The 26252-nt window shown below is 44.0% G+C and overlaps 4 protein-coding genes across 5 annotated transcripts in view; 2 read left to right on the top strand and 2 right to left on the bottom strand.

Moving 5' to 3' along the window:
• The window catches only part of LOC101279864 (zinc finger protein 160-like), a 325017-nt gene that overhangs the window by 11516 nt on the left and 287249 nt on the right, over positions 1-26252 (bottom strand). The window contains exons 1-2 of one of the 2 annotated variants that reach the window (XM_033411796.1): positions 5434-5478; positions 3457-3537 (exon numbers count right to left, since the gene is read on the bottom strand). The exons of the other annotated variant lie outside the window; for it this stretch is intronic. Coding sequence (XP_033267687.1) covers positions 3457-3471 — 15 coding nt within the window. The 5' untranslated portion in view covers positions 3472-3537; positions 5434-5478. Of the gene's footprint in view, positions 1-3456; positions 3538-5433; positions 5479-26252 lie in introns of those variants that run through there. 2 annotated transcript variants of the gene reach the window in all.
• Positions 1-26252, top strand: part of LOC101281293 (zinc finger protein 665) — a 369078-nt gene that overhangs the window by 325429 nt on the left and 17397 nt on the right. The window contains 1 exon segment of the mRNA XM_049703373.1: positions 25687-25813. Within this exon segment, the coding sequence (XP_049559330.1) occupies positions 25687-25813 (127 nt within the window).
• The window catches only part of LOC101279356 (zinc finger protein 160-like), a 69125-nt gene continuing 61693 nt past the window's right edge, over positions 18821-26252 (top strand). The window contains exon 1 of the mRNA XM_049703459.1: positions 18821-18884. Coding sequence (XP_049559416.1) covers positions 18870-18884 — 15 coding nt within the window. The 5' untranslated portion in view covers positions 18821-18869. The remainder of the gene's footprint in view (positions 18885-26252) is intronic.
• Positions 20583-21939, bottom strand: LOC101283129 (acidic leucine-rich nuclear phosphoprotein 32 family member B-like). Its single transcript, XM_033411813.2, has one exon. The coding sequence runs from the start codon at positions 21712-21714 to the stop codon at positions 20953-20955; it is 762 nt and encodes a 253-aa protein (XP_033267704.1). The 5' UTR covers positions 21715-21939; the 3' UTR covers positions 20583-20952.

The following is a 26252-nucleotide window of genomic DNA, read 5'->3' as shown; positions in this document are numbered from 1 at the left end:
AAAGGATGGAAAAAAATATTCCATCCTAATGAGAGCAGGGGCGACTACATAATGTCAGACAAAATAAACTAAAGACAAAATCTGATACAAGAGACAAAGGACAATATATACTACTAAAAGAATCAATTCCCTAAGAAGATATAATTTTAAGTACTTATATATCTAACATTAGAGCTCCCTCCAAAAATGAAGGAAACACTAACAGAAACAAAGAGAGAAATAGCAGCACAATAATCCTATGAGACTTTAACATCCCAGTTTTTTCGATGGGTGGAACCAAAGAGAACATCAATAAGGGAACAGAGGACTTGAACAACACTATAGACCGACTGGACCTAACAGACATGTACAAATCACTCTACCCAACAACAGTAGAAAACACACACTTCTCAAGAACAAATAAAACATTTTCCATGAGAGACCACATGTTAGGACATAAAAGAAATCTTAACAATTTTAAGAAGACTGAGAGCATAATGAATTTTCTCAAACCACAAAGCAATAAAATTAGAAATAAACAGCAGAATGAAAACAGAAAAATCCCCAAAACGTGTAAATAAAACAACATATTCATAAATAACCAATGGGTCAAAGGAGAAATCACAAAGGAATTTTTAATATATCTGGATGAAAATGAAAACATACAAAAATTTATAAAATGTAGTGAAAGCCGTACTAACAGGGAAGTCAAATCAGAAATCTATTTTTACTACTCGAGGAAGTAGAGAAGAATAAAATCAAATTTAGCAAAACGAGGAGCTTCCCTGGTGGCGCAGTGGTTAAGAATCCGCCTGACAATGCAGGGGACAAGGGTTCGAGCCCTGGTCTGGGAAGATCCCACATGCTGCAGAGCAACTAAGCCCGTACACCACAACTACTGAACCTGTGCTCTACAGCCCGTGAGCCACAACTTCTGAGCCCACGTGCCACAACTACTGAAGCCCATGCGCCTAGAGCCCATGCTCCCTAACAAGAGAAGCTTCTCACCTCAGTGAGAAGCCCGTACACTGCAATGAAGAGTAGCCCCAGCTCACCGCAACTACAGAAAGCTCATACGCAGCAACAAAGACCCAATGCAGCCAAAAATAAATATATAAAATAAATTAATTAATAATAAATATATAAAAAATAAATATATTAAAAAAATTAATTAAAAAAACAAACTATAAGGGGTTCAATGAACAATAATGCTTACAAATTGCATAATCTAGAAGATACAGGTAAATTCATTTAAACATACAACCTATTAAGCTCTAATCTTTAAGTAATAAAAAAGTTGAAAAGAATTATAACTAGAGAGGTTCAAGCAGCAATCTGAAATCTTGAACAAGGAAAAAGCCAAGACCATATCAGTTTGCTGCATAATTCTACCAAACATTTACAGAAGAATTACCTCTAATCCTGATAAAAAGCTTCCAAGCTTCCGAAGAGCTGTAGAGGGAACACTGGCAAACTCATTCTGTGGAGCCTGCATGATTCTATACCAAGCCCAGAGAAAGACACACGAAGCACAGAAAACTACAAACCAATATCCTTCATGAATACTGAAAAATCCTCAACAAAATAGTACCAAACCAAATTCAACAACACATTAATTAAAATGATTTTACATCATGACCAAGTGGATTTTATTACTATAAGCAAAGATGACTCAACATACAAAAATCAATTAATGTCATATACCACATTAACAGAATAAAGGAAAAAAACATATGATCGTCTCAATTGATGCAGAAAAATGCATTTCACAAAATTCAACTATGTTTCAAGATATAAAAACTCTGGGAATTCCCTGGCGGTCCAGTGGGTAGGACTCGGCACTTTCACTGCCGTGGCCCAGGTTCAGTCGCTGGTCAGGAAACTAAGATCCCACCACAAGGCCAAAAAGAAAAAAAGAGAGATATAAACACTCAGCCAGAAAGCTTTCCTTCTCAGATCAGGAAGAAGGCAAGGATACACACTCTCTGCACTATTATCCAGCAAAGTACAGAAAGCCCTCACCAGAGAAATTAGACAAGAAAAAGAAAGTTACCCGAATTGAAAAAAGTAAAATTATCTTTCTTCATAGATGATAACTTTTATATGTAAAAACAGTAAAGATTAAAAAAAAAACAGTAAAGATTCCACGAGGAAACTGCTACATCAAAAAACAACTCTAGAAAAGTTGCAGGATACCAAAAGTCAATGCCCAAAAACCATGTGCATTTCTATACACAGTGAACAATGTCAATAGAAAATTAGAAAACAATCGTATTTCTAGAGCATCAAAGGGATAGAATACTTAGTAAGAAATTCACCAGGGAGGCAAAAGACTTGTATACTGAAAACTATTAAATGTTGCTAAAAGACACACAAGGAGATACAAATAAATAAACATCCTATACACATGGTTTGAAAGACTAAATATTCTTAAAATGACCTATTACCCAAAGTGTTGTATAGATTCAATGTAATCCCTATCAAAAGTCCCATGGCAATTTTTGCAAAAATAGAAGTAACTACGCTAATATTCATAGGGAATCTCCCAAATCTCCAAAATACTCTTGACAAAGAAGAAAAATAGAGGGCACCCTTTATAGACTTCAAAACATATCACGAAATGATCAAGATGGTGTGGTACTGGCATAAACACAGATACGTAAAGTAATGCAACAGAACAGAACACTCAAAATTAATTTTGCATATACATAGAACGCATTTTCAAGGGTGCCAAGACCACACAATAGAAAAGGGACAGTCTCAGGAACAAACGGTGCTGGGAAACCCGGTATCTACCAGCAAAGTATAAAGCTGGAAACTTACCTGCATCAGAATGAGAAACTTCTATGTGTCAGAGGAGGCAACCAACAGCGAAAAGTAACCTCCAAGGACCGGAGATGATGAAAATGGGCTAAGAATCTCCATGTGTCAGAGATTTAGGTTGGTTTCAAAGTTTAAAATCAATAATAGAATGAAACACCCTCTACCACTGATGTATCTCTGAACTTTCCATTCCATTCCCCATCATTACGATTTTTAAATCAGTGACACATCCATTTCGCTTCTAATGCAGCATGAAAAGTCACAACGTATTTGCTGTAGTCTGTTTGCTAAAATTTACCGGGCATAAGTGCATATTATTACCTGACTTGCATGTACAGCTTCTTTATCCTGGTTTTCAGAGAGCAGACAGTGCACTGAGATGGGGCCCCTCAACAATCCCTGCTGCCCAGTAGCACTGACACCGTGACACTTCACATGGGTGTGAAGCCCTGCCCAGGACTAGGCCCAGTGGAGCATCTTCACAAGTCCCAGGTCACTGGGTCATGGGGAGACGGGATCTAAGTGGAGATGACAGGCCTTGAGGGAAGGCCCTGGATGACTGTGAATGTACAGGTGGCAGACAAGATTAGCGAGTCCAAAGAAGGGCATCTCAGGAAGGACAGACTGAAGAATCAACAGAGAAAATGACTTTACCTGAGAAAGAGCCATTTCTGACTCCTTTTCTTTCCTCTTCCGGGCTTCTTCCTCAGGCAATAGGAGTCTTTAGAGGTCGATCTTGAAAGTTGGAAAGATGCTGTTTAATGCTTAGAATCGACACACCCCCTTCCTGACTCACAACCACACACACAGGGAAGACCTCAGCATGAGGAACAGACAGTCCTCTGCTGCCCACTGTCACAGGAGGGATTCAGGACAGTAAACTCCCACACAGAGAACAACAAGTAAGTTCCTATACTTATTTTTTTTCAGTGCATGATAGATCTTTGAAGATCAAATAGTGTAGGTTATCCTTTTTTTATTGAATATATTTTTCAGATTATTTTCCATTATAGGTTATTATAAAATATTGAATATAGTTCCCTGTGCTATACAATAGGTCACTGTTGCTTTAATTATTCTATATATAGTAGTGTGTATCTCTTTATCCCAAACTCGCAATTTATCTCTCCCCCTCCTTCCACCTTTGGGAACCATAAGTTTGTTTTCAATGTCTGTTGAGTCTAGTTCTGCTTTGTAAATACGTTCATTTGTACCATTTTTTTTAAGCTTTCCCCATATAAGTGATATCATGTGTCTATTTGTCTGATTTAATTCACTTAGTATGATAATCTCTAGGACTCTACCTGCACTACTATGTGTTTCCGTTTCATTCTGTGTATCTGTCTCCCTACTTCTTTCTACGTCTCTGCCTCTTTGCTCCCCTCTACTCTCCTGCTGTTTCTGCCCTCCTCTCTATTTATTTTCTCACTCCTGTCTTGCCCCACTCTGCAACCTGTTCCCCCTATTGATGATCTTTCTCCCTAACCTTTCGGATGACCTACATTTTTATGTACTTGTGCCTTTCTTCCCCCCATTTCTGTTCCCTCTCTGCCCTCTGTTTACACCCCTTCTCTCCCTGTTACACTCTCTTCCTCCCCACTCTCTGGCACCCCAGGTGGCTATGCTTCCTTCCTGCTCTCTCTGCTCTAGTAGTCCATATTTTTCCTCTCCTTCTCTCCCAGCACCATGATGCTCTGAAGGCCATGGTTCCACCTTTTATCCTCTCCCGGACCCTCTGTCTGAAACGCCTCACCATTGTCACCACCCTCCCACCACTGATCCAGAGCCCCTCACCCCTTGCTGCTCTCCAATCCCTGGAGATCCGGCTTTTTTATTTACTTCTTTATTTTATTCACCTGCTACCTTCCAGGCTTAATCACTTTCACTTTACTGTCTATTTCCAAGTCCCTCTATGTTCCCATTGGTTCTCCCTCATTCTTTATCCTCCTCAGCTTTTCTGTTTCTCTCAGTCGCTCTCTGTCTCTGCTTCTCCTGATCCCCCTCGCCCCTGTATTTACGAGGATGGCGACTGAATAAGACGCCCGCATACTGTTAGAGACAGTTTGGAACTCGGGACCGAAGAACACTATGTGTCACAAGGCTGGCCCAGGTCACCTCCCCCTACACGGGGTCTGAGGAAGGGTTGACCAGGAAGGGGAGGCCTACGGAGCAGAAAGACCGGTCTGAGTAAGAGGTGAGGACAGAGGGTCTAAGAGGTAAGGGGTCTCAGGAGAGGGGAGGACTCTCCAGGACCCCAGGACCGGGGAGAGGACGCGGCCTCTCCAGCAGCACTGCGGCCGGAGCTGCCCTACGGAGGCGGAGGGCGAGGCTGGGGAGCTCGAATCCACCTCACGGAAGAGGACTTTACAAGCAGGGCGGAGGTACTGAAGGGTTTTAAGCAGGAAAACGGAGCGAAAGGCGGTGTCTACGTGGACCGAAAGCAGAAAAGGCAAGGGCTTCGGTACTGGACGCAGAGAAATTTAAAACCCAAAGGGAAACGGTCCACGATCTGTAACAGTGATGGGAGGAGGGGCGGGAGTGGGAATTTAAACACCGCAGTGACTCCAGCACCCTAAGGATGGAGTAAAGGGACCGCGAAGCACAGATTTAAACCAGAAAAGAGAAACTTACGTTCTGCAGTGTGACCTTCGTTGTAAGCATTCCGTTTCCGGGTCCGTAGAGAAGTGCGCATGCGCGTGGTGAAGAGGTGGGGCGGGGCCTGGGTGGAGCGCTAAGGACCGGGGAAGGGGGGGGGAGGTGAGGGGAACCTAGGTGCAAGCAGGGACCAAGGGAGGGTGGGAAGGGGGCGGGCCCGGAAGGTGCTTGGAAGGTGCTTGTACTTGACGGGCTTAAGTTGCAGTCTGTAACAATTTTAAGCTAAAGGTTACATTTGTGGGGACCAGTTATGTCGAAAACGAAGATGTTTTCTCTAAACAAGTAGAATGCTATTTTCCCTAGTAGGTTGCTCTCGTGTCCTGCTAATGAGCCCAAAGGTATTCATATTTCTGGAAATGTGGGTCTTCCAGAGTAGTTGACATGAGTCAGTGGTTGGATCCAGGAAGATTTTGTGCAATTAGAATTAATTTAAGAACTGAACTTGTGGGCTTCCCTGGTGGCGCAGTGGTTGAGAGTCCCCTGTCTATTCAGGGGACACGGGTTCGTGCCCCGGTCTGAGAGGATCCCACATGCCGCGGAGCGGCTAGGCCCGTGAGCCATGGCTGCCGGGCCTGCGCGTCCGGAACCTGTGTTCCGCGGTGGGAGAGGCCATAACGGTGAGAGGCCCGCATACCGCAAAAAACAAAAAACAAAAAACTGAACTTGTCTCTGTATTACACACTAGAATGAGAAATATTCTAGTGTTGAATGGGCTATTTCATACTGACACCCTGCAGAACAGCTTCTCCGTTTCTACTCCCCTTTCACTCCAGAGGCCAAATTCAACAATTTGCTTAGTTCCAGAGACTCAGGGACAAGTCGTAGGGTCTGAGACTGGAGGACTAAGGCAAGTGATAATTTAGGTCAGTAACCGTTGCTTTAAAAAGAGCAAAACGTTTTCAAAAATTGTTGTAAATTGGGACTTCCCTAGTGGTCCAGTGGTTAAGATTCTGTACTCCCACTGCAGAGGGCACCGGTTGCATCCCTGGTCAGGGAACTAAGATTCCGCATGCCTCACAGCGCGGCCTGAATAAAAAAATAAATATGTTTAAAAATTGTTATAAATTGTATTGTTCTTTCTTTTTGCTAACGGGTTTTAATTATTTGCTGTTTTAGCCTAAGTTACGCGGGCCTCCCACTGCCGCGACCTCTCCCGTGGCGGAGCACAGGCCCCGAACGCGCAGGCCCATTGGCCATGGCTCACGGGCCCAGACGCTCTGCGGCATGTGGGATCCTCCCGGACCAGGGCACGAACCTGCGTCCCTTGCATCGGCAGGCGGACTCTCAACCGCTGTGCCAACAGGGAAGCCCTCCCTAAGTATTTTTATTTATTTACTTTTGGGCCGCAGCACGGGGCATGTGGGATCTTAGCTCCGCACCACCTACAGTGAGAGTGCAGGGTCTTAACCACTGGACCGCCAGGAAGTCCCATTTACCGTTTTGTATGTGTGTTTGTCACTGTGTGTTTTGGGGTGTCTATGGCCTTATTATGATTTTAGGCAGCCTCTCTGCTAATGGATGGGGCTGTGTTCCTGTCTTGCTAGTTGTTTGGCATAGGGTGTCCAGCACTGTAGGTTGCTGGTTGTTGAGTGGAGCTGGGTCTTGGCATTGAGATGGAGATCTCTGGGAGATTTTCACTGTTTGATATTACGTGGAGCTGGGAGGTCTCTTGTGGACCAGTGTCCTGAAGTTGGCTCTCCCACCTCAGAGGCATAGCACTGACTTCTGGCTGGGGCACCAAAAGCCTTCCATCCACACTTTTGGGAGGTCTGAGGTCTTCTGCCGGCGTTCAGTAGGTGTTCTATAGGAGCAGTTCCACCTGTAGATGTATTTCTGATGTATCTGTGGGGAGGAAGGTGATCTCTGTGTCTTACTCTTCCGCCATCTTGAAGCTGCTCTCTCTGTGTGTTTTAATATTTACTTTTTATTTGGCTGCGCGGGGTCTTCGTTGAGGCATGCGGGATGTAGATCCCTGACCAGTGATGGAACCCGGGCCCCCTGCATTGGGATTGCTGAGTGTTAACCACTGGACCACCAGGGAAGTCCCCTATTTGCCGTTTTGAAACCAACTGTTTACACAGCGACATATAAGAATTGTATAAACAACTCTTTATACAATTACATACATCAGTATATAAGTTTAAGGTGTACAGCAATAGTCTGACTTCCCTATATTGTGAAATGATTACCACAATATGTTTAATTAGCATTAGCATCCATCATTTCACATAGATAAAATAAAAAGAGAAAGGAAAATAAAAGAAAAAAATTTTTCTTTTGATGAGAATTGCCTTTTTTTTGATTCTTCTACACATATAATCATATATTTCTCATTTGTTATTGTCTTTGGCTTTCAGCCATAAGAATTGCCTTATTTTGTAAAATACTTATCGTATTCCATGTTTGTGCTGAATTACCTTAAAATATCTTTGAGAAAAACTTGTTTACATCCTAATATACTTAAGTCAACAATAACTAAATATAATGCAATTTCAAATTCACAATATGTTCATTATGAGAATAAGTAGAAATTTACCTTTTATTTTTAAACTGTAATGTATTTTAGCTGTTTGTGTTCTATTGCTGAAAGTTCTGTTAGGTGTGGATAATAGACCCTGTAAAATATATAGTATTCAGAAGACATTGGGATTTATTCTCATCTAAGGAATAATTAACTTTGCCATGTTTCTAAGGACATTTACTGGGGAGGTATATTCTCTTTAATATGAACCCTAAAGAAGGTAAATCTAGATTATCGACTATGCAATAACTTCATTTCTGCCCTCAATATTTCTATGGCAATATCTGTCATTAAACATTTATTGCAGTATGTTTTCCCACATCCCTGCAGGTGGAAGATTTCATCCATAGAGAAACAGCAATCAATTGTAATATGATGTTTACATAGGACTATTAGCATATTTAAAATATTTTCAGACAAAATGAGCAGAATGTCCTGGTGTAACACAACATGCAAACAACATCACATTTTTATTTTATTTATTTTTGGCTGGGCCGGGTCTTAGTTGCAGCACGTGGAATCCATTTCTCTGACCAGGTATCGAACCCAGGCCCCCTGCATTGGGAGTACGGAGTCTTAGCCACTGGACCACCAGGGAAGTCCCCAACATCCCATTTTTAAAATTTGCAGCGACTGGAATAAATTTTGGGATGTGCGTTAGATAGATTATTATGCAATGTTTGAAACTATCCGTGTTGGCGGGTGGCAGCACCGGGGACGCCCTTGGGAAGACACTGGTCTCGATCTCTCAAGCAATAACTTCTCATCCAGCCACCCCCCGCCCCTCCCCGGGCTCCCCACAGGGCCCAGCAGGGTCGTCACAGTGGCCTCGAGCAGGAGCCCCCGGTGCCTTATAGCCCAGCTACGATGGGGGGTCTCCATGGCGCGCAGAGCAAGATGGTGGACCACCGGGACGAGGCCATCCATGTCCTCTGCGGCCTCGCCGTGGGCAGAGCAGGGGACGTGCACGGGCTGTTGCCGGGTCACTGGGCGCTGGCCTCGGGCTTTGCTGGCCTCGTCAAGCCAATGGGCCGGCGGCACGCCAGCCTGGTGGGAGGCGGGCACTCCACCTGAAACTGCATCTCAGCCCTGCTGGCCAGGCCTGGGCCGAAAGGAGCCTTTTTTGTTTGTTTTCAGTAACAAAACTGTAAAGAAAGCATGCAGGAAATACATACACTTTGTCAGACAAGAGAAAAAGATGCCTTAAGTATAAAACGTGAAGAGTCAAACATACTGCTCATGGCAGGGAGATGCTGTGCAGAGCCAGCTTGGTTGGCAGCCACCAGCAACTTGTGCCTAAGCCTGATAGTTTTTTTTTTTTAAGGAAAATAAAAGGGACGGTAGTTATGAGTGTTTTTTTTTAAATAATGTGGAAGAAAATTATTAAGAATGGTGACTTTGTTCTCTTTTTTTAGCTTTTTTTCATATTTTTAATATATTTTTAAAAATATTTATTTATTTATAGCTGCGTTGTGTCTTTTTTTTTTTTTTTTTTTTTTTTTTTTAGTGGTACACGGGCCTCTCACTGTTGTGGCCTCTCCCGTTGTGGAGCACAGGCTCCAGACGCGCAGGCTCAGCGGCCATGGCTCACAGGCCCAGCCGCTCTGCGGCATGTGGGATCTTCCCAGACCGGGGCACGAACCTGTGTCCCCTGCATCAGCAGGCGGACTCTCAACCACTGCGCCACCAGGGAAGCCCTGTGTTGTGTCTTAGTTGCAGCACCGGGGATCTTTCATTGGGGGGGGGGGGGGTGGCTGGGTGGGTGGGGTCGTTTCTCTCTAGTTGTGGCGCGCTGGCTCCAGAGTGTGGGCTCTGTAGTTGCCGCAAGCCGGCTTAGTTGCCCCGTGGCACGTGGGATCTTACTTCCCCGACCAGGGTTTCCAACCTGCGTTCCCTGCGTTGGAAGATGGATTCTCAACCACTGGACCACCAGGGAAGACCCTGCAGATGTCTTGCAACCAACACATTTTTTTAATATAAAAGTCTCCTCTCTCTTGCTTAAAAAAAAAGAAAAGAAACTAGCCGTGTTGGCAAAAAAGACGTTTCAGTGTGGACTTCCATGTTTCCAAGCAAGGAGATGACTCAATGGTGGAAGCTTTCATTAAACACAGAACAGTGGAGGAGAAGCTGATTATAAGGCAAAGTCATGAATCCATGTTTTTAATGGGGAATTTCCTTCCTTACATAATTATCAAGGCAGCCAAATTAACATATTCACAAGAAAAAAAGGGAACTTCCTAAATCACAGGACGATTTTGACACAGGTCTCCCTGTGATATCATTATGAAACTGATACAAATTATTAACAATTCAAAAATGTGAAAAACAGAACGATATAGTATGACGTGACCTTAAAAATTAAAGAATATACATTTTTGAGTCCAGGTGGAAGGACTGAAATATTTACCAGGGTCAAACTTAGATAAGGATAGATCTTATTATAAAGGATTATTACCAGGAATTCCCTGGTGGTACAGTGGTTAGGATTCTGTGCTTCCACTGTGGGGGGACAGCTCAATCCCTGGTCGGGGAACTAAGATCTAGCAAGCTGCCCTGCCACAAAATTTGTAAAGCCTCAAAAGTCAGACAAAAAAAGAGCTTTTCTTTTATACCCAGGGGTAAACAGGTAGGAAAACTCCCATATGGAGGAGTGGATGAGCATGTGGCAGGAGCCTCAGTTTCTCAGATGATTTTTTTTTTTTTTTGCGGTACGCGGGCCTCTCACTGCTGTGGCCCCTCCCATTGCGGAGCACAGGCTCCGGACGCGCAGGCTCAGCGGCCACGGCTCACGGGCCCAGCCGCTCCGCGGCACGTGGGATCCTCCCGGACCGGGGCACGAACCCGCGTCCTCTGCATCGGCAGGCGGACTCCCAACCACTGCGCCACCAGGCAAGCCCCTCAGATGATGTTTTATGCTGAAGTCAGTTACTCTTGGGTGCAGATATTCTGTCAGGAAGGTTGCTCTGAATTACAAAGCTCAAAAGTGGTCCAAAAAGTAAGGCATTTGGGAGAGGAGAAAAACTTAATTTTGATTAAATCATGTTAACAGGCATTGTGTCCACTGATATAAGGACCAACAAATCAGTAATCGTTGATAAAGCAATGGATGGTAATTTGTCGGATTCCTTTCTTGCTGTTTCCAAAGTAAACAAGGGGGCTATTGTAAGTCTTACTGAAATTAAAGAGGAAGCATAGTGCTTAGTAAGTAAGCTGTTACCATCTGCAGAAAAGAAGAAAAGGAGTTCTTTTACCTTTGCTAGTTTCCAGAGTTCCAGGATTGGAGTAAAGTCTAATTGTCACTACATAATGTGACATCAAGCAAAATTCAAAAAATAACAAATACACATGTTACATTTGGATAATGGAATATTAGAAAATTTAAACTAATAATGATAATAACAAACATGCCCAAGAACCTCAGCGTTTATGCCTTTGAATGGCATTGAAGGACCCTGCATGCTCCTTGTGCCTGTGTTGTGTCTCTTCCTGTCACATACAAGAGGAATTAAGTCTCTTAGATTAAATTCGTATTTGTCCTTACAACACACACATAGAAAAGACAGCAAGTATGACCTTAAATTTGGCCAAAAGACAATTTCAGTTGATTGAAAAAAGTAGATGCCATTTGGCTTAATTTCAATCATATTTATGAAATAACAATTTACCTCCTGATTGTAACAGATCAACAAATTAAATATAAAGAACCAAAGACTTAACATGTGTTTTTAAAGTTTTTTTTTTTTTTTTTTACATTGATGACATAAAGCAATGCTTTTGACTTAAACTGTCAGATTCCTCTTGACCTACACTCCCTGGATCAGAGTTGGTCTCTGCCTCTGGGGTTTTAGGGGAATAGAAATGGAAATGATGTTGTTATACCTTTAGTATGAAAACACTCAGTCAGCACAAGCAGAGTTTTGCCTTTCACCTTTCAATTGCAGTTCCCTACAAAGATAACTCTGTTATCTCTTGCTTAAGTAAATGAGCCTGTTCTGGGTGAGAACCCACCCTACATCCCATGGCTCAGTTGCAGTCATCTCACTCCCAGTGTACCTGTCTCCACCCACTCATGCCCGGCTGTCTTCCTTAGTTTATCATGTCTTTGCAGTGAAACATAAATCTTTCCTTCTTGCCCTCTGTTCTTTCTTTCTTTCCTTTCCTTTCCTTTCCTTTCCTTTCCTTTCCTTCCTTCCTTCCTTCCTTCCTTCCTTCTTTCTTTCTTTCTTTCTTTCTTTCTTTCTTTCTTTCTTTCTTTCTTTCTTTCTTTCTTTCTTTCCTTTCTTTCCTTCCTTCCTTCCTCCCTTTCTTTCTTTCTTTCTTTCTCTCTTTCTCTCTCTCTCTCTCTCTTTCCTTCCTTCTTTCTTTCTTTCTTTTTTTGGAACCCGTGCCCCATGCAGTGGAAGCCTGCAGTCTTAGACCACCAGGGAAGTCCCCCTAATTTTTCATTTAAATAGTTCTTTTTTCAGTTTAAGAAGGAAAAAAACCCAACAAAACAAAACAAAACCGTGTTCAATATAAGTGGCCGAAAATGACAGCTCTAAGCATTTTCCTTGACTGTTTCAAACATTACTTTGAAATAAGCAGGTAGGAGCTGTACTCCTCAGAGACTCCAAGAGATCCAGAAGGTAATGATCCAGTTCAGTTAGGCAGAAGGAAACACCCAGGTGCAGAACAGAGGGAAGCCCGGTGCTGCCCCTAGAACCTTCCTTTTTCCTGACCAAACCTGCATATAAGCCCAGAATTCACCCCTACTCATTACCTGCTCCCCTGACACTTTCCTGTCCTCCCTCCTCACTGTATGTCGCTTCAGGGTCAGAAACACTCCCAGGTTTCTGCAGACCCTAAAACGATCTATTTATATTTTTTAATCACAGAGCCTAATCAGCAACTGCCTACATGCTTACCCCTCTGCCCCAGCTAGTGACTGTTTTACTCTTTAGATCAGAACAGCTCCCCTATGATAGTTTCCTTGGTAACCCATGAGCCAACCTCAGGTCAATTCCCCTACCAACTGGTAACCTACCTCTTCCCCTCCAATAGCGAAGACTGCTGCCCTGTCCTGCCTGCCTGCCTTCTGCTATACAAGGCGGGGTGTCATTTCATGACCTTGCTTCGGACCTGTAAGATCCCCTATCCAATAGAATCACTGATGTGTCTGTGACTGTTTCCGGGCTCTTTCTTAGGTCTTGAGGCTGAGAATTTACAAGGTTTGCAGGCCTTCCGGGTGCAGCCCAGCAGGCCTCCTGTGTGAATGGGGAATAGAAACAGAAATGCTGTTACTATTTCTGAATAGAAACAGAAATGCATGTCGGTATGAAACTGTCCATTGTGCTCAGGGAGAGTTTTGCATTTCACATTCTTGTCTGTAATCCCTATACAAACAACTGCAATTTTTGATTCGTTAAACCACCTAAATTAATTTTCTTTTTTAAAAAATTCAAGTATAGTTGATTTACAATGTTATGTTAGTTTCAGGTATACAACACAGTGATTCAGTTATATGTATATATGCAGTTATATATAATATATATTCAAAATGAATACATATATATATTTTTTTGAGATTCTTTTCCCTTATAGTTTATTACAAAATATTGAGTATAGTTCCCCATGCTATACAGTAGGTCCTTGTTGGTTACCTATTTTATACTAATTCTAATTGCAGGAAATGTTCCTGGGTCCAATCACGGCCACATCAGGCTCTCACCAAGATCCCAGTTTCCAGACCAGTTAATTGCTTCAGCCTCACTAGCAGGACTTGCCTGCAACCAGCTAGCAAAAATAGGTTTTAACTTAAACCATGTTCAACTTGTCCTGAGGAAAACATCTGTTTCTAGGACTGCTCTGGTGGTCTAGTGGTTAAGACTCCATGCTTTCACTGCCGTGGGTTGGGGTTTGATCCCTGGTTGGGGAACTAAGAGCCCACAAGCCGTGCGGCAAGGCAAAAACAAAACAAAACAAAAAATTTTTGACAGAAGTGTCCCACACGATGTAACCTTCTACCTTAAAACTGTTAAAGGGACTTCCCTGGTGGCGCGGTGGTTAAGAACCCGCCTGCCAGTGCAGGGGACACGGGTTTGAGCCCTGGTCCGGGAAGATCCCACATGCCGTGGAGCAACTAAGCCCGTGTGCCACAACTACTGAGCCTGCGCTCTAGAGCCCAGGAGCCACAACTACTGAGCCCGTGTACCACAACTACTGAAGCCTTGTGCCTAGAGCCTGTGCTCTGCAACAAGAGAAGCCACCACAATGAGAAGGCTGCAAACAAAACTGTTAGAGACAGTGTTACTGTCCTCCAGTGGGTGTGGAGCCAACAGATGCAAATCAGGAAAGAAGGAAGGGTTTGTTTATTTATTTATTTTTGGCCCTGCCATGTGGCTTGCAGGATCTTAGTTCCCTGACCAGGGATCCAACTCCGGGCCCCCAGCAGTGAAAGCCAGGATTGTAACCACTGGACCACCAGGGAATTCCCAGGAAGGACTTATTACCTGCAACAAGTTGAGGAGAACACTGGGGATCTTTCCCAATGCTGTGTCTCACCAACAGCAAAATTGGCAAAGTTTTTTGTTGGGGGGGTGTGCCTCGAGGCATGTGGGGATCTTATTACCCCTGACAAGGGATCGAACCCATGCTCCCTGCAGTGGAAGCACAGAGCAGAGTCTTAACTACTGGACCACCAGGGAAGTCCAAGGGGATGTTTTAAGCTAAAAGTACATGCCTATTCATGAAGGGGCTTGGGCTGTCAATGGAGTCCAAGCTTTAGTTGATTGAAGTAAGGAGGGTCAGAAAGGTCATCATCAACCTCCCTTAGGTTCCAGTTGACCTGGTGGTCGAGTGCTTCAGGCTAATCTTTACTATTGAAACAGAACTGGGAGTCATTACAACTGATATATTGTCTTTGCTATTGTTAGTTCTCTTGCCTTATAGCAGGCTACGTTTCTGCATTCCTTTATTCCCTTAAGATCTTTAATTCCTGAGACCTGTTCAAGGGCAAGCATTGTGGCCAGGCTTAGATCACGAAATGGCTAAGGCAAAAATGGTTTCTCATATATCAAGAAAGCCATTCCTGGTTCTCTTTTTCTGGGGATCCTCTAACCTGTCTTGTTACCTTACCGAACCAGGTTCCTTGACCCAATGTTCAGCAAGACATGAAGGTTTGCAGCAGAGAAAGTTTTATTCATGAGGCAGCCAAGCTAAGTGATGGGAGAACAAATATCAAACCCACCTCCCTCATGGCAAGACCTGGGACATGGGAAAAGTGATTGGAGATGAGAAAAACATGAGGTAATCCTTGTTCTGCACCAGCACAACTAAGTTAAAGGCTTCTTCAGGGAACTCATGTTCAGAAAATGGCTCTTAGCATGTTCAGAAGGTGGAGTTTTTGGCCCTCTGATGTCAAAATGTCACAGAGCAGACACTCACAGATGCGCAGGTGGAGGGTCAGTGGTTCTAACTAGTTGTAACCAGCTCGGCATCAAACTGGATACAGCTGACTCCAAGTTTCTAAAAAACAACTTGCACAAACATCTTTAGCTAAATGACACTTGCAGGATGTGCAAGCTTTCCTAAAAATAATTACAGTGGGCTTGATCCTCAAAAGCAGGTTACAGTTTATTATTTATTTAGTAAGTTAAATAGATCTAACTGGTGACTACCTTTGGTTTCAACAGTAAATCAGAATAAGCAGGAGGCAAAGCGGCTACACAGAGTTCAAAAGACACACGTTTCTAAATCCCTAAAGAGACGCTTTACAGGTAAGGCTGGGGGTGGGGGAGGGGATGCAGAGGCCCCCCCCCCCCGCCCCCCGCCTCCTGCCCCCGCCCTTTGGCGGGGCTCCCCCGCAGGCCTGGGCGCTCTCCTCGCCCCGCCTCCTCGCGTAAGCGCCTTTCGCAGTCCCCGCCCCCAGGCTGCTCCTTCTGCGCCTGCGCAGTGTTCTACGGACGCGGAAGTGGAGAGGCCAACCTGGGTCACCACAGAGAGCTGAAGTCGCTCTTCGGTGCGTGAGTTTCTTCTTTCTACTGTATCTGCGCTTCGGGACCCCCCCCCCCATACATCCTCGGAGTGTGGGACTTACTGCGGAATTTTTTTTGGTTTTTGTTTTGCGGTACGCGGGCCTCTCACTGCTGTGGCCTCTCCCGTTGCGGAGCACAGGCTCCGGACGCGCAGGCTCACGGGCCGCTTCGCGGCATGTGGGATCTTCCCGAACCGGGACACGAACCCGTGTCCCCTGCATCGGCAGGCGGACTCTCAACCACTGCGCCACCAGGGAAGCCCCTTACTGCGGAATTTTAAGTACTCGCCCCCGCCCTTACATCCTAAAGAAATTCACAGTGGGGGTCGTTTCCCTTTGGGGTTGAAATCGCTCTGAGGCCCGTCCCGGTCCTTGGGTTTTCGGCCTTCGGTCCACGTAGACACCACCTTTCGCGCCGTTTTGCTGTTTGAAACCTTTTACTGTCTCCGCCTTCGGCCTGTAAAGCCCTCTTCCGCGAGGTGGATGCGCGTCCCCCAAGCCTCGCCCTCTGGAGGGCAGCGCTGGCCGCCCCGCTCCCAGAGAGGCCGCGTCCTCTTCCCGGTCCTGGGATTCTGGAGAGCCCGCCCCTCTCCGGAGACCCCCTCCCTCCCTCCCCGCCCCTCTGTCCTCGCTTCTCCTCAGGCCGGTCTTTCTGCGTGAACACCCAGTGTTCTTCGGTCCCTAGTTCAACTTATTTGGAGAATGGCCAACAGAGCAACATGGTGCTGGGAGAGAAAGAGGACAACTGGAGGCGAGAGCAGAGGAGGAGAGAGCAGGAAGGACACGTAGCCGTGTGGGGTGCCAGAGAGTGGAAGTCAAAGGGAAGGTGACAGGGATAGAAGGGGTGTAACCCGAGGACAGAGAGGGAGCAGAGATGGAGAGAGAGGAAGGAATATATGGAGGTTTTGGGCAGTCAGAAAGGTTGAGGAGGAAGAACAAGAGGGATAACAAGTTGCAGAGTGCGGCAGGACGGGAGTGAGGGAAGAAATAGGCGGGGAGAAAGAGCAGTAGAGCAGAGGGGAATAAAAAGAGAGAATGAAATACAGAGATATATAAACGGAATGACATGGAAACACATAGTAGTGCAGGTAGATCCAGATGGATGGTGAGTTGTTTGAATATGGATGATTAAGGTGTAATATATTGATTTGCGGCTTTAGAATCTAATACAAATAAAACTTGTTTGTTTACATTATACAGATAAGGATGAGAAGTGCAGAACTCCTGTGCACAGGGCTTGTGCATTTTGTAATTATTTGTAACAGAAGATAACTTCCATTTGCAAGCCCTGTTCAGCCAGCGGGCAGTGACGTCACTCCGTTGTGGGTCACCCCCTTCCCTTTTCCTAACATGGGGTAGAGGACTATGGACAGGAATCGTACAGCGAGAAACGAGTGACTCTGTCACTACATGGTGCCTTTTTTTTTTTTTTTTTTTTATCCTTTTTTTTTTGCGGTATGCGGGCCTCTCACTGTTGTGGCCTCTCCCGTTGCGGAGCACAGGCTCCGGACGCGCAGGCTCAGTGGCCATGGCTCACAGGCCCAGCCGCTCCACGGCATGTGGGATCTTCCCAGACCGGGGCACGAACCCGTGTCCCCTCCATCGGCAGGCGGACTCTCAACCACTGCGCCACCAGGGAAGCCCTTTTTTTTTTTTTTAAATAAATTTATTTATTTATTTATTTTTGGCTGTGTTGGGTCTTCGTTGCTGTGCACGGGCTTTCTCGTTACAATTTTAGTATATGTGCTGCCGAAGCGAGCACATGCGCGGGCTTTCTCTAGTTGCGGTGAGCAGGGGCTACTCTTCGTTGCAGTGCGGGCTTCTCATTGCCGTGGCTTCTCTTGTTGTGGAGCACGGGCTCTAGGCGCACAGGCTTCAGTAGGTGTGGCACGTGGGCTCAGTAGTTGTGGCTCGCGGGCTCTAGAGCTCAGGCTCAGTAGTTGTGGCGCACGGGCTTAGTTGCTCCACAACATGTGGGATCTTCCCGGACCAGGGCTCGAACCCGTGTCCCGTGCATTGGCAGGCAGATTCTTAACCACCGCGCCACCAGGGAAGTCCTGAGAGTAAATCTTAAGTGTTCTCACCGCACAGACATGAAAAATGGTAATTGTGAGTTGATAGATATGTTAATTCCTTGATTGTGATAAATATTTCACACTGCATATGCCTGTCAAATGATCACATGTACACCATATAATATATACCATTTTCATTAGTCAGTTATACCTCAGTAAAGCTGGAAAAGACAGAGTGAGAGGTGTGCTGGGCTTGATTCCTCTGAGTGGTGCTTAACCCAGACTTCACATTAGATTGCTGATGCATTTTGCACATATGTTTTGTGTGCCCTGACCAGATATTCCCCTTTAAATAGTTGAGGTTTGGCCCAGCCTCAGTAATATTTAAAATTCCCTGGGTGATTCTAATTTGTATCCATTTGAGCATCATGGCTCCAGGTCCTCCCGTTCCTGAGGGCTGAGATCTGGGCTGAGGGTGAGGGCTCTGCTCTGCGTGGGGATGGATCAGGGCTGGTCTGTGACCTGAAGGGGATCGTCGGGTCCAGCTGAGGTGCCCGCTGCTGCTGGGTACATGAGGGCCTCACCGGGAGGGGAGCCTGATCTGAAGGAAAGGATGGGAAAACTGACTTGTTGGTCTCTGTCTGGGAATTACTGTCCTGAGTCCCTCCTGGGACAGTGGTCAGCAGAGGACCGTCTGTTCCACATGCTGAGGGCTTCCCTGTGTGTGTGGTGGTGACTCAGGAAGGGGGTGTGTTGATTCTAAGCATTAAACAGCTTGTTTTCCACTTTCAGGATCGACCTCTAAAGACTCTTGTCTCAGGAGGAAGCCCAGAAGAGGAGGGAGAGGAAAGAAAAGGAGTCGGAAATGGCTCTTTCTCAGGTAAAGTCATATTCTCAGTTGTTTCTTCTGTCTGTCCTTCCTGAAATGCCCTTCTTTGGGCTCGCTAATCTCTGACTCTGAGCCTGACACCTGTACATTCACACTCACCTGGGGGCTTCCCTCAGGGCCTGTCATCTCCACTTAGAGTCTCCACTAGGCATAGTCCTGGGCAGGGCTTCACACCCATGAATTGGAGACACGATGTCCGTGCTATTGGGCAGCAGGGATTGCTTAGGGGCCCCACCTGGATGTAACGTCCACTCTCTGTAAAGAAGGATAAAGAAGCTGCACGTGGAAGTCACATAGTAATATGTACAAATACCTGGTAAAACCTAGAACATAGACCAATAAGGGGAAATCAGTTCTGACTGTTTAGTACACTTGACGCTAAATGAGTGTACTTCATTCAAAATCTTAATCATTGGGAATGGAATGGAAAGTTCAGAGACATCAGTGATAGATGGTGTTTTATTCCATCACTGATTTTAAACTATGAAATCAACCTAAGTCTCTGACACTTAGAGATTCTTTAAATCATCTTCATCACCTTCATTCCTTCGGGGTTGTCTTTTCACACTACTCACTGTGTCCTTTGACACACAGAAGGTTTTTTAAGTTTGATGCAGGTAATGTTTCAGCTTCATTCTTTTACTGGTAGATACTCCGTTTCCCAGCAGCATTTGTTGAAGAGACTGTCCTTTCCGCATTGTGTAGTCTTAGCATTCTTGTCAAAAATTAGTTGGCGTATGTGCAGGGGTTTACTTTTGAATGTTCTGTTTTATTTTTTTTTTTTTTAATTTATGTATTTATTTTGGGGCTGCACTGGGTCTTCGTTGTGGCACTCGGGATCTTCATTGCGACATGTTTAGTTGTGGCATGTGGGATCTTTAGTTGTGGCATGCGTACTTCTTAGTTGCGGCATGCAGACATCTTTGTTGTGGCATGCGAACTCTTAGTGTGGCATGCATGTGGGATCTAGTTCCTGGACCAGGGATCAAACCCTGCATTGGAAGCATGGAGTCTTAACTGCTGGACCACCAGAGAAATCCCTGGTTTATTTGTTTAAATATCTGTTTATGCCAATGCCATGCTATTTTGCTTTTTAATATGTTTGGAAATCTAAAACAGCACGGCATCCATCTTTCTTCTTTTTCAAGAGTGTTTTGTCGACTTGGAATCCCTTAAAATCCCGTATGAATTCTAGCATTAAGTCTTCCAATTCATGAGTAGGGGATGTGTTTCTGTATTTTTTAGCAGAGTTTAGTAGTTTTCAGTGTACAAGTCTTTCACCTCTTTGGCTAAATTTACTACTAAGTGTTTTTTTTGTTGATGCTATAGTAAAAATGATTGTCTGTTTCCTTTCAGATTATTCATTTTGAGTGTATAGAAAAGCAGTGATTTTTTTTTGTGTTGATTTTGTATCTTGAAACTTTTCTAATATCGTTTTTTATTTATAACATTTTTCTTGTGGTATCTTTATGGTTTTGTGCATATAAGATCTTGTCATCTGCAAAAAAAAGATAATTTTACTTCTGTATTTTTCTTGCCTAATTGCTCTGGCTGGGTATTGCAGTACGTTGCTGAATAGTAGTGCAGAGAGTGTACATCTTTGCCTTCTTTCTGACCTTAGAGGAAAAGCTTTCATCTTTTACCATTGATTTTGATGTTAGCTGTGTGCTTTTTTCTTTTTTTTTAACAGACCCAAAATGTTAAGATTTTATTTACAAAGCTTCTTTGTCGTACAGAAAGTAAAAATGCTGTTACAATCTCAGTGTAACTGGCAGCCACGGACGGTTGACTCACCAATCACAGCTATCCACGCTACAGCAAGAGTCTTACACGGAAACCTAACAACGCTTACAGTTCTGTTGGGGTGAAGTCCCCAAGTTTGGTGGTGGATTTCCAAGAGGGACTAAATGGAGGAAGGCGAAATGTCACAGGAACTATTCTTTGGCTCTTTGGGTGGGTGGGTGTCCTGGGGTTTGTATCACTGCTACCTTTTTTTTTTTTTTTTAAACAGCTACCAAATCCATATGAGCAGTTCTTTTTTTGCAGGTTATTTGGGGTCTTAATCATCTTCTCCTAAATCATCTTTTTCTCTCTTCCTCTTTTCACCTTTCCCGCTTTGTTCCTCTTCTTCCTCCTCATCTTCATCCTCATCATCTTCATCAGCTTCTCCATCATGTCCACATTCTTCCTCCCCACTGACTTCGTCTTCATCCTCCCCTTCTACATCTTCATCTTCATCCTCTTGATCATCACACTCTTCTTCCTCACCGTCCTCCTCCTCCCCCTGGTCCTCATCTTCTCCTTCTTTATCGTCCTCTTCTTCATCCACACCATCCACCTCGGCATCTGAGTCAGCAGCTTCACTGTCCTCTCGGTCATAGCCATCCAGGTAGGTGAGCTGGGGCAGGAGCTCAAAGACACCCTCTCGGTAGTCATTCAGGTTAGTAACCTCACGGTTAAACAGATCCAGGCTCTTCAGACATTCCAACTTCTTCAAAGGTTCCAGGGTACTTATATCTTTCAGTTTATTTCCACTTAAGTTTAAATGTGTAAGATTTGGAAGTTTTTCTGCTAACATATCCAGACCTCCAAAGAGTCTGTTGTCACTGGGCTCAAGCTTTTTCAATTTAGGTCGTTTGGGGAGATTTGAAACTGAAATCAAGCCTACGTTTATAAAACTGAGGAACTCTAAGTTCGCAAATTCAGCCATTAGGCCCTCAATTTTCCCATCATTTGATTTGCAGTTGTCCGGGACAAGTTCTCGAACAGCTGCCGGGGTCTGGTTCCTCAGCTCCAGGTGGATCCTCCTCTTCATGTCCATGTTTCTCTCTTCCCCCCTCTTCAAACTTAACTTTCCGTGGCGGGGGGCATAGGGGGGAGAGGCGCCCCAGCCTGCGCAGCGAGAGGGCGGTCAGAAGGGGTCTGCTAGCAGCAGTGCCCGGCGGCGTGGTCCCGGGCGGCGGGTGGCGTGCGGGCAGGCGAGCGGAGCCCCCGGAGCCAAGTTACTCATGGGAGCGGAGAGAAACCATGGAGGGAAAGGTGGGCTGGGGCGCAGCGCTGGTCTCACTACCGCCGCCCCCGGCCGTGGCCCCGCACTGTGATTAAACCAGCGACGTGGCGCGGGTGGCTCCGCTGGGCTCTCTGGGCTCGCTGGCCGCGGCGCACCAAGCACGGGGCGGGGAGAGGCACCTAGGCTATGTGCTTTTAATATTAGCTGTTATTATACTGAGGTAATTTACTGAGTGTTTTCATCTTTAAATGTCCTTGAATTTTGTCAAATGCTTTTTTGGCATCAGTTGAGATGATCATGTGTTATTTTTCATTCATTCTGTTAATGTGGTGTATTGATTGATTCTTTCTGTGCTGAATCATCCTTGCTTTGCAGGTTTTTGATTACTGCATCAATCTCTCTAGGTATGACTCTGTTCACATTTTTTATTTCTTCGTAATTAGATCTTTGTAGGGTGTTTTTCTAGGAATTTACCCATATCTTTTAGGTTATGTAATTTTTTGGCATAAAATTGTTCATAGTACTCTCTTTTAATAGTGATTAAAATTTTCTATGATTCAGTTACAGTTTTTCCTCTTTCATCTGTGATTTTAGTTAATTCAATATTTTCTTTTTTTTAGCCTAGCTAAGTGTCAATTTGTTCATCCTTTCAAAAAACCAACTTTTGCTTTTTTGATTTTTATGTAGTTTTCCTATTTTATATTTCATTTATCTCTGGTCTTATCTTTATTACCTCTTTCGTTCTGATTTGAGATCTTTTCTCCTTTTTAAAAAAATTAGTTAATTTTTGCCTTCGTTGGGTCTTCATTGCTGTGCACGGGCTTTCTCTAGATGCAGCAAGCAGGGGCTACTCTTCGTTGCGATGCGTAGGCTTCTCATTGTGGTGGCTTCTCTTGTTGTGGAGCACGGGCTCTAGGCGCGTGGGCTTCAGTAGTTGTGGTGCGTGGGCTCAGTAGTTGTGGCTTGCGGGCTGTAGAGCACAGGCCCGATAGTTGTGGCGCACGGGCTTAGCTGCTCTGCAGCATGTGGGATCTTCCTGGACCAGGGCTCGAACCCGTATCCCCTGCATTGGCAGGCAGATTCTTAACCACTGCACCACTAGGGAAGTCCCGGTACATTATATTTTATACTTCATTTTCGTCCAGATATTTTAAAAATTCCCTTGTCATTCCTTCTTTATCCTGTTGGTTGTTTAAGAAGGAGGTGATTAATTTCCAGATTTTATGGATATTTGTTTTTCTTCTGTTATCTGTTTCTGTTTTCATTTCCGTGAGTTAGAGGAGATATTTTTTATTATTCAATCTTCTTAAACTTCTTAAGATTTGGTTTGTGGCCTAACAAATTGTCTGTCATGGAGAATGTTTCATGTGTGCTTGACAAGGTTGTTTTCTGCTGTTATTGGATGGAGTGATCTCTATATATCCATTTGTTCCCATTGGTTTATAGTGTTGTTCAAGTCCTCTGTTTCCTTACTGATCTTCTGTTTGGTTCCATCCCTAAGTATAACTGGGGCATTGAAGTCTTATACTGTTACTGTACTATTACTGTCTATTTCTTGCTTCATTTCTGTCAATGTTTGCTTCATATATTTGGGAGCTCTAATGTTAGATATATAAATATTTATAATTGTTATATCTTCTTGGTGAATTAACCCTTTTATCATTTTATAATGTTTTTTGTCTCTTGTGACATTTTTGTCTTTATTTTGTCTGATGTTATGTAGTTACCCCAGCTGTCTCTTTATCATGGAATATCTTTTTCCCTCATGTCACTTTAATCCTATCCATGCCCTTAGATTTGTGATTTTTAACAGTTCTAGCGCTTTGACTTTCTCTCTCTGTTTCTCACTCTCACTCTCTATTTTTTTTTTTTTTTCACTCTCTATTTTTTCCTCCCTTTTACATCTTCTACTTGCTCAGACATACTGTATAGTGGTGAATGGCAGGAGCCCTGACCAGCCCAGTTTTCTCTGCAGTAATTTCAGCAGAAATGCATCCAGTGTTTTCTTCTGATCATGACGTTTGATGAAATATTTTTGCTTAATAAGGTTTTCCCCCAATTTCATTTTTGTCATGGTTTTTAATTATGCAGTGATTTTTGGAAGTATTTAATACTGTGATAAATTTTTTTATCTTAATCTGTTAAATTTCTGTGTAACACTATTAAGAGATGGGAGATAAAGTATTCTATGTATTTTTTCATGTTTGTACCTTTTTTTTCTTTTTTTTTTAATTTTTGGCTGCGTCAGGACTTAGTTGTGGCTTGCGGGATCTTTCTTGCGGCACGCAGGCTTCTCTCACATTGTGGCACGCGGGCTTCAGAGCACGTGGGCTCTGTAGTTGTGGCGCAAGGGCTCCAGAGTGCGTGGACTGAGACACCTCTCATTTCAGTTAATTATGTGTTTACACATCAGTGCCTGAGTGCATGAATGTGGAAGTCCATGGCTTTTATAACAGACATCATTTCATTAGTAAGTTTTATGTTTTTAGCAGTTGAAATTATATCTTTTTTTTTTTAAAGATTTATTATTTGTTTATTTTATTTTTGGTGTTGGGTCTTATTTGCAGCACGCGGGCTCTTCGTTGTGGTGCATGATCTTCTCTGGTTGTGGCGTGCGGGTTTTCTCTTCTCTAGTTCTGGTAACGCAGTCTCCAGGGTGCATGGGGTCTGTAGTTGTGGTGTGAGGGTTCCAGAGCACGTGGGCTCTGTAGTTTGTGGCACGCGGGCTCTATTTTAGGCGCGGGAGTGCTCACTAGTTGTGGCATGTGGGCTTAGTTGCCCTGCAGCATGTGGGATCTTATTTCCCTGACCAGGAATTGAACCCGCTTCCCCTGCATTGTAAGGCAGATTCTTTACCACTGTACCACCAGGGAAGTCCCTGAAATTATATCTTGAGTGTATTCCATGGCTTTAAATTTTTCCTACACTATCACATTAATGTTTTATAGTAGGAAGATTATTAATATCTTCAGTGTGTGAGTGTGTGTGTGTGTGTGTGTGTGTGTGTGTGTGTGTGTAGTGACCTTTTATGCAGTTCTATAGGTTAACCTTGAAATTGTCTCAAGTTTTCTCAGGGAACCCTCTGTCAGTGTACATTTATCCTCTATCCGTCACTTAACTTTGATATTTTATGTTCCATTCTAAAGTCTGACTACCTGAGTTTTCGTTCTTGCAGTGCCATTTCCTAGCTGTTTGTTCTGAGGCAAGTTTCTTAGAGTGTCTTGGACACAGTTTACTCCTCTGAAAAATAAAAATGGGACTTTCTCTAATGAGCTATTATGTTGATAACAAGTTCATACATGTAAAACATTTAGAGTAATACTTAGCATATAGGAAGCATTCAGACACCTTTAGTCATTGCTCTTGGTATCATCCTCATAATTTAAGATTTTGACTTTTCTTTAAAGGCACTGTGGACTTTGTCATCTCTGAAGACACCAGTCGCACTGTAGCTCATCTAAATATTGAATATCACTCAGTGTGTGAAACATAATATATAACACTTCTGCCTGGACATCCTGTTGTTGAATTCTATTTGTATGCATTTCATGTATTGTCCAAAAAAAAGAAAAATCCATATTGAATGGAAGATATTATAATCTCTATGAAAAAGCATAAGAAATTAAAATTTGAGACCCATAATTTGCTCTAAATACATTAACATGGATCTGTCAGAATACATACTTCAACTGAATTGATCCTTACCCCTCTCTCCTCTTCTCATTTTGTGTGAAAATAAGGACTCTCCTCATGGCCCCTTGTTGAAATGTGTTTTCATTTCAGGAACAGTTGACCTTCAAGGATGTGGCCATTGAATTCTCTCAGGAGGAGTGGGAATGCCTGGACCCTGCTCAGAGGGCCTTGTACAGGGACGTGATGTTGGAGACCTACAAGAACCTGGTCTCCCTGGGTGAGGATAACTTCCCTCTAGACGTTGGGATCTGCCCTTATGTATCTTTGCATTTTCCCTTCTGTACCTTTTGGGAGTCCCTGCATTGCTTCACTGAGCTCAAAGCCCTGTTGACTCAGACATGAAAAGCTTCATGGTGTAGTGTCAGGAGTTTAACGTTGTCCTTTCTTCTGGTGATCTGCCCACTTCATGATACACCAGGAGTTGTTCCAGAGCTTAAGTATTGATAAAGCCCAATTGGAAACTTAAAATATCTGATGCCCTATTTCATACCGCTGTTCTTTTGAGTCACTATCTTTTAAAAAAATAAATTTATTTATTTTAATTTTTATTTTTGGCTGCATTGGGTCTTCATTGCTGCACGTGGGCCTTCTCCAGTTGTGGCGAGCGGGGGCTACTCTTCATTGCAGGGCGCAGGCTTCTCATTGTGGCGGCTTCT

Source organism: Orcinus orca, chromosome 20, assembly GCF_937001465.1.
Source record: "Orcinus orca chromosome 20, mOrcOrc1.1, whole genome shotgun sequence".
NCBI lineage: Eukaryota > Metazoa > Chordata > Mammalia > Artiodactyla > Delphinidae > Orcinus > Orcinus orca.
The sequence above is the reverse complement of the archived record's forward strand: the minus strand, read 5'-3'. Positions and strand labels throughout refer to the sequence as shown.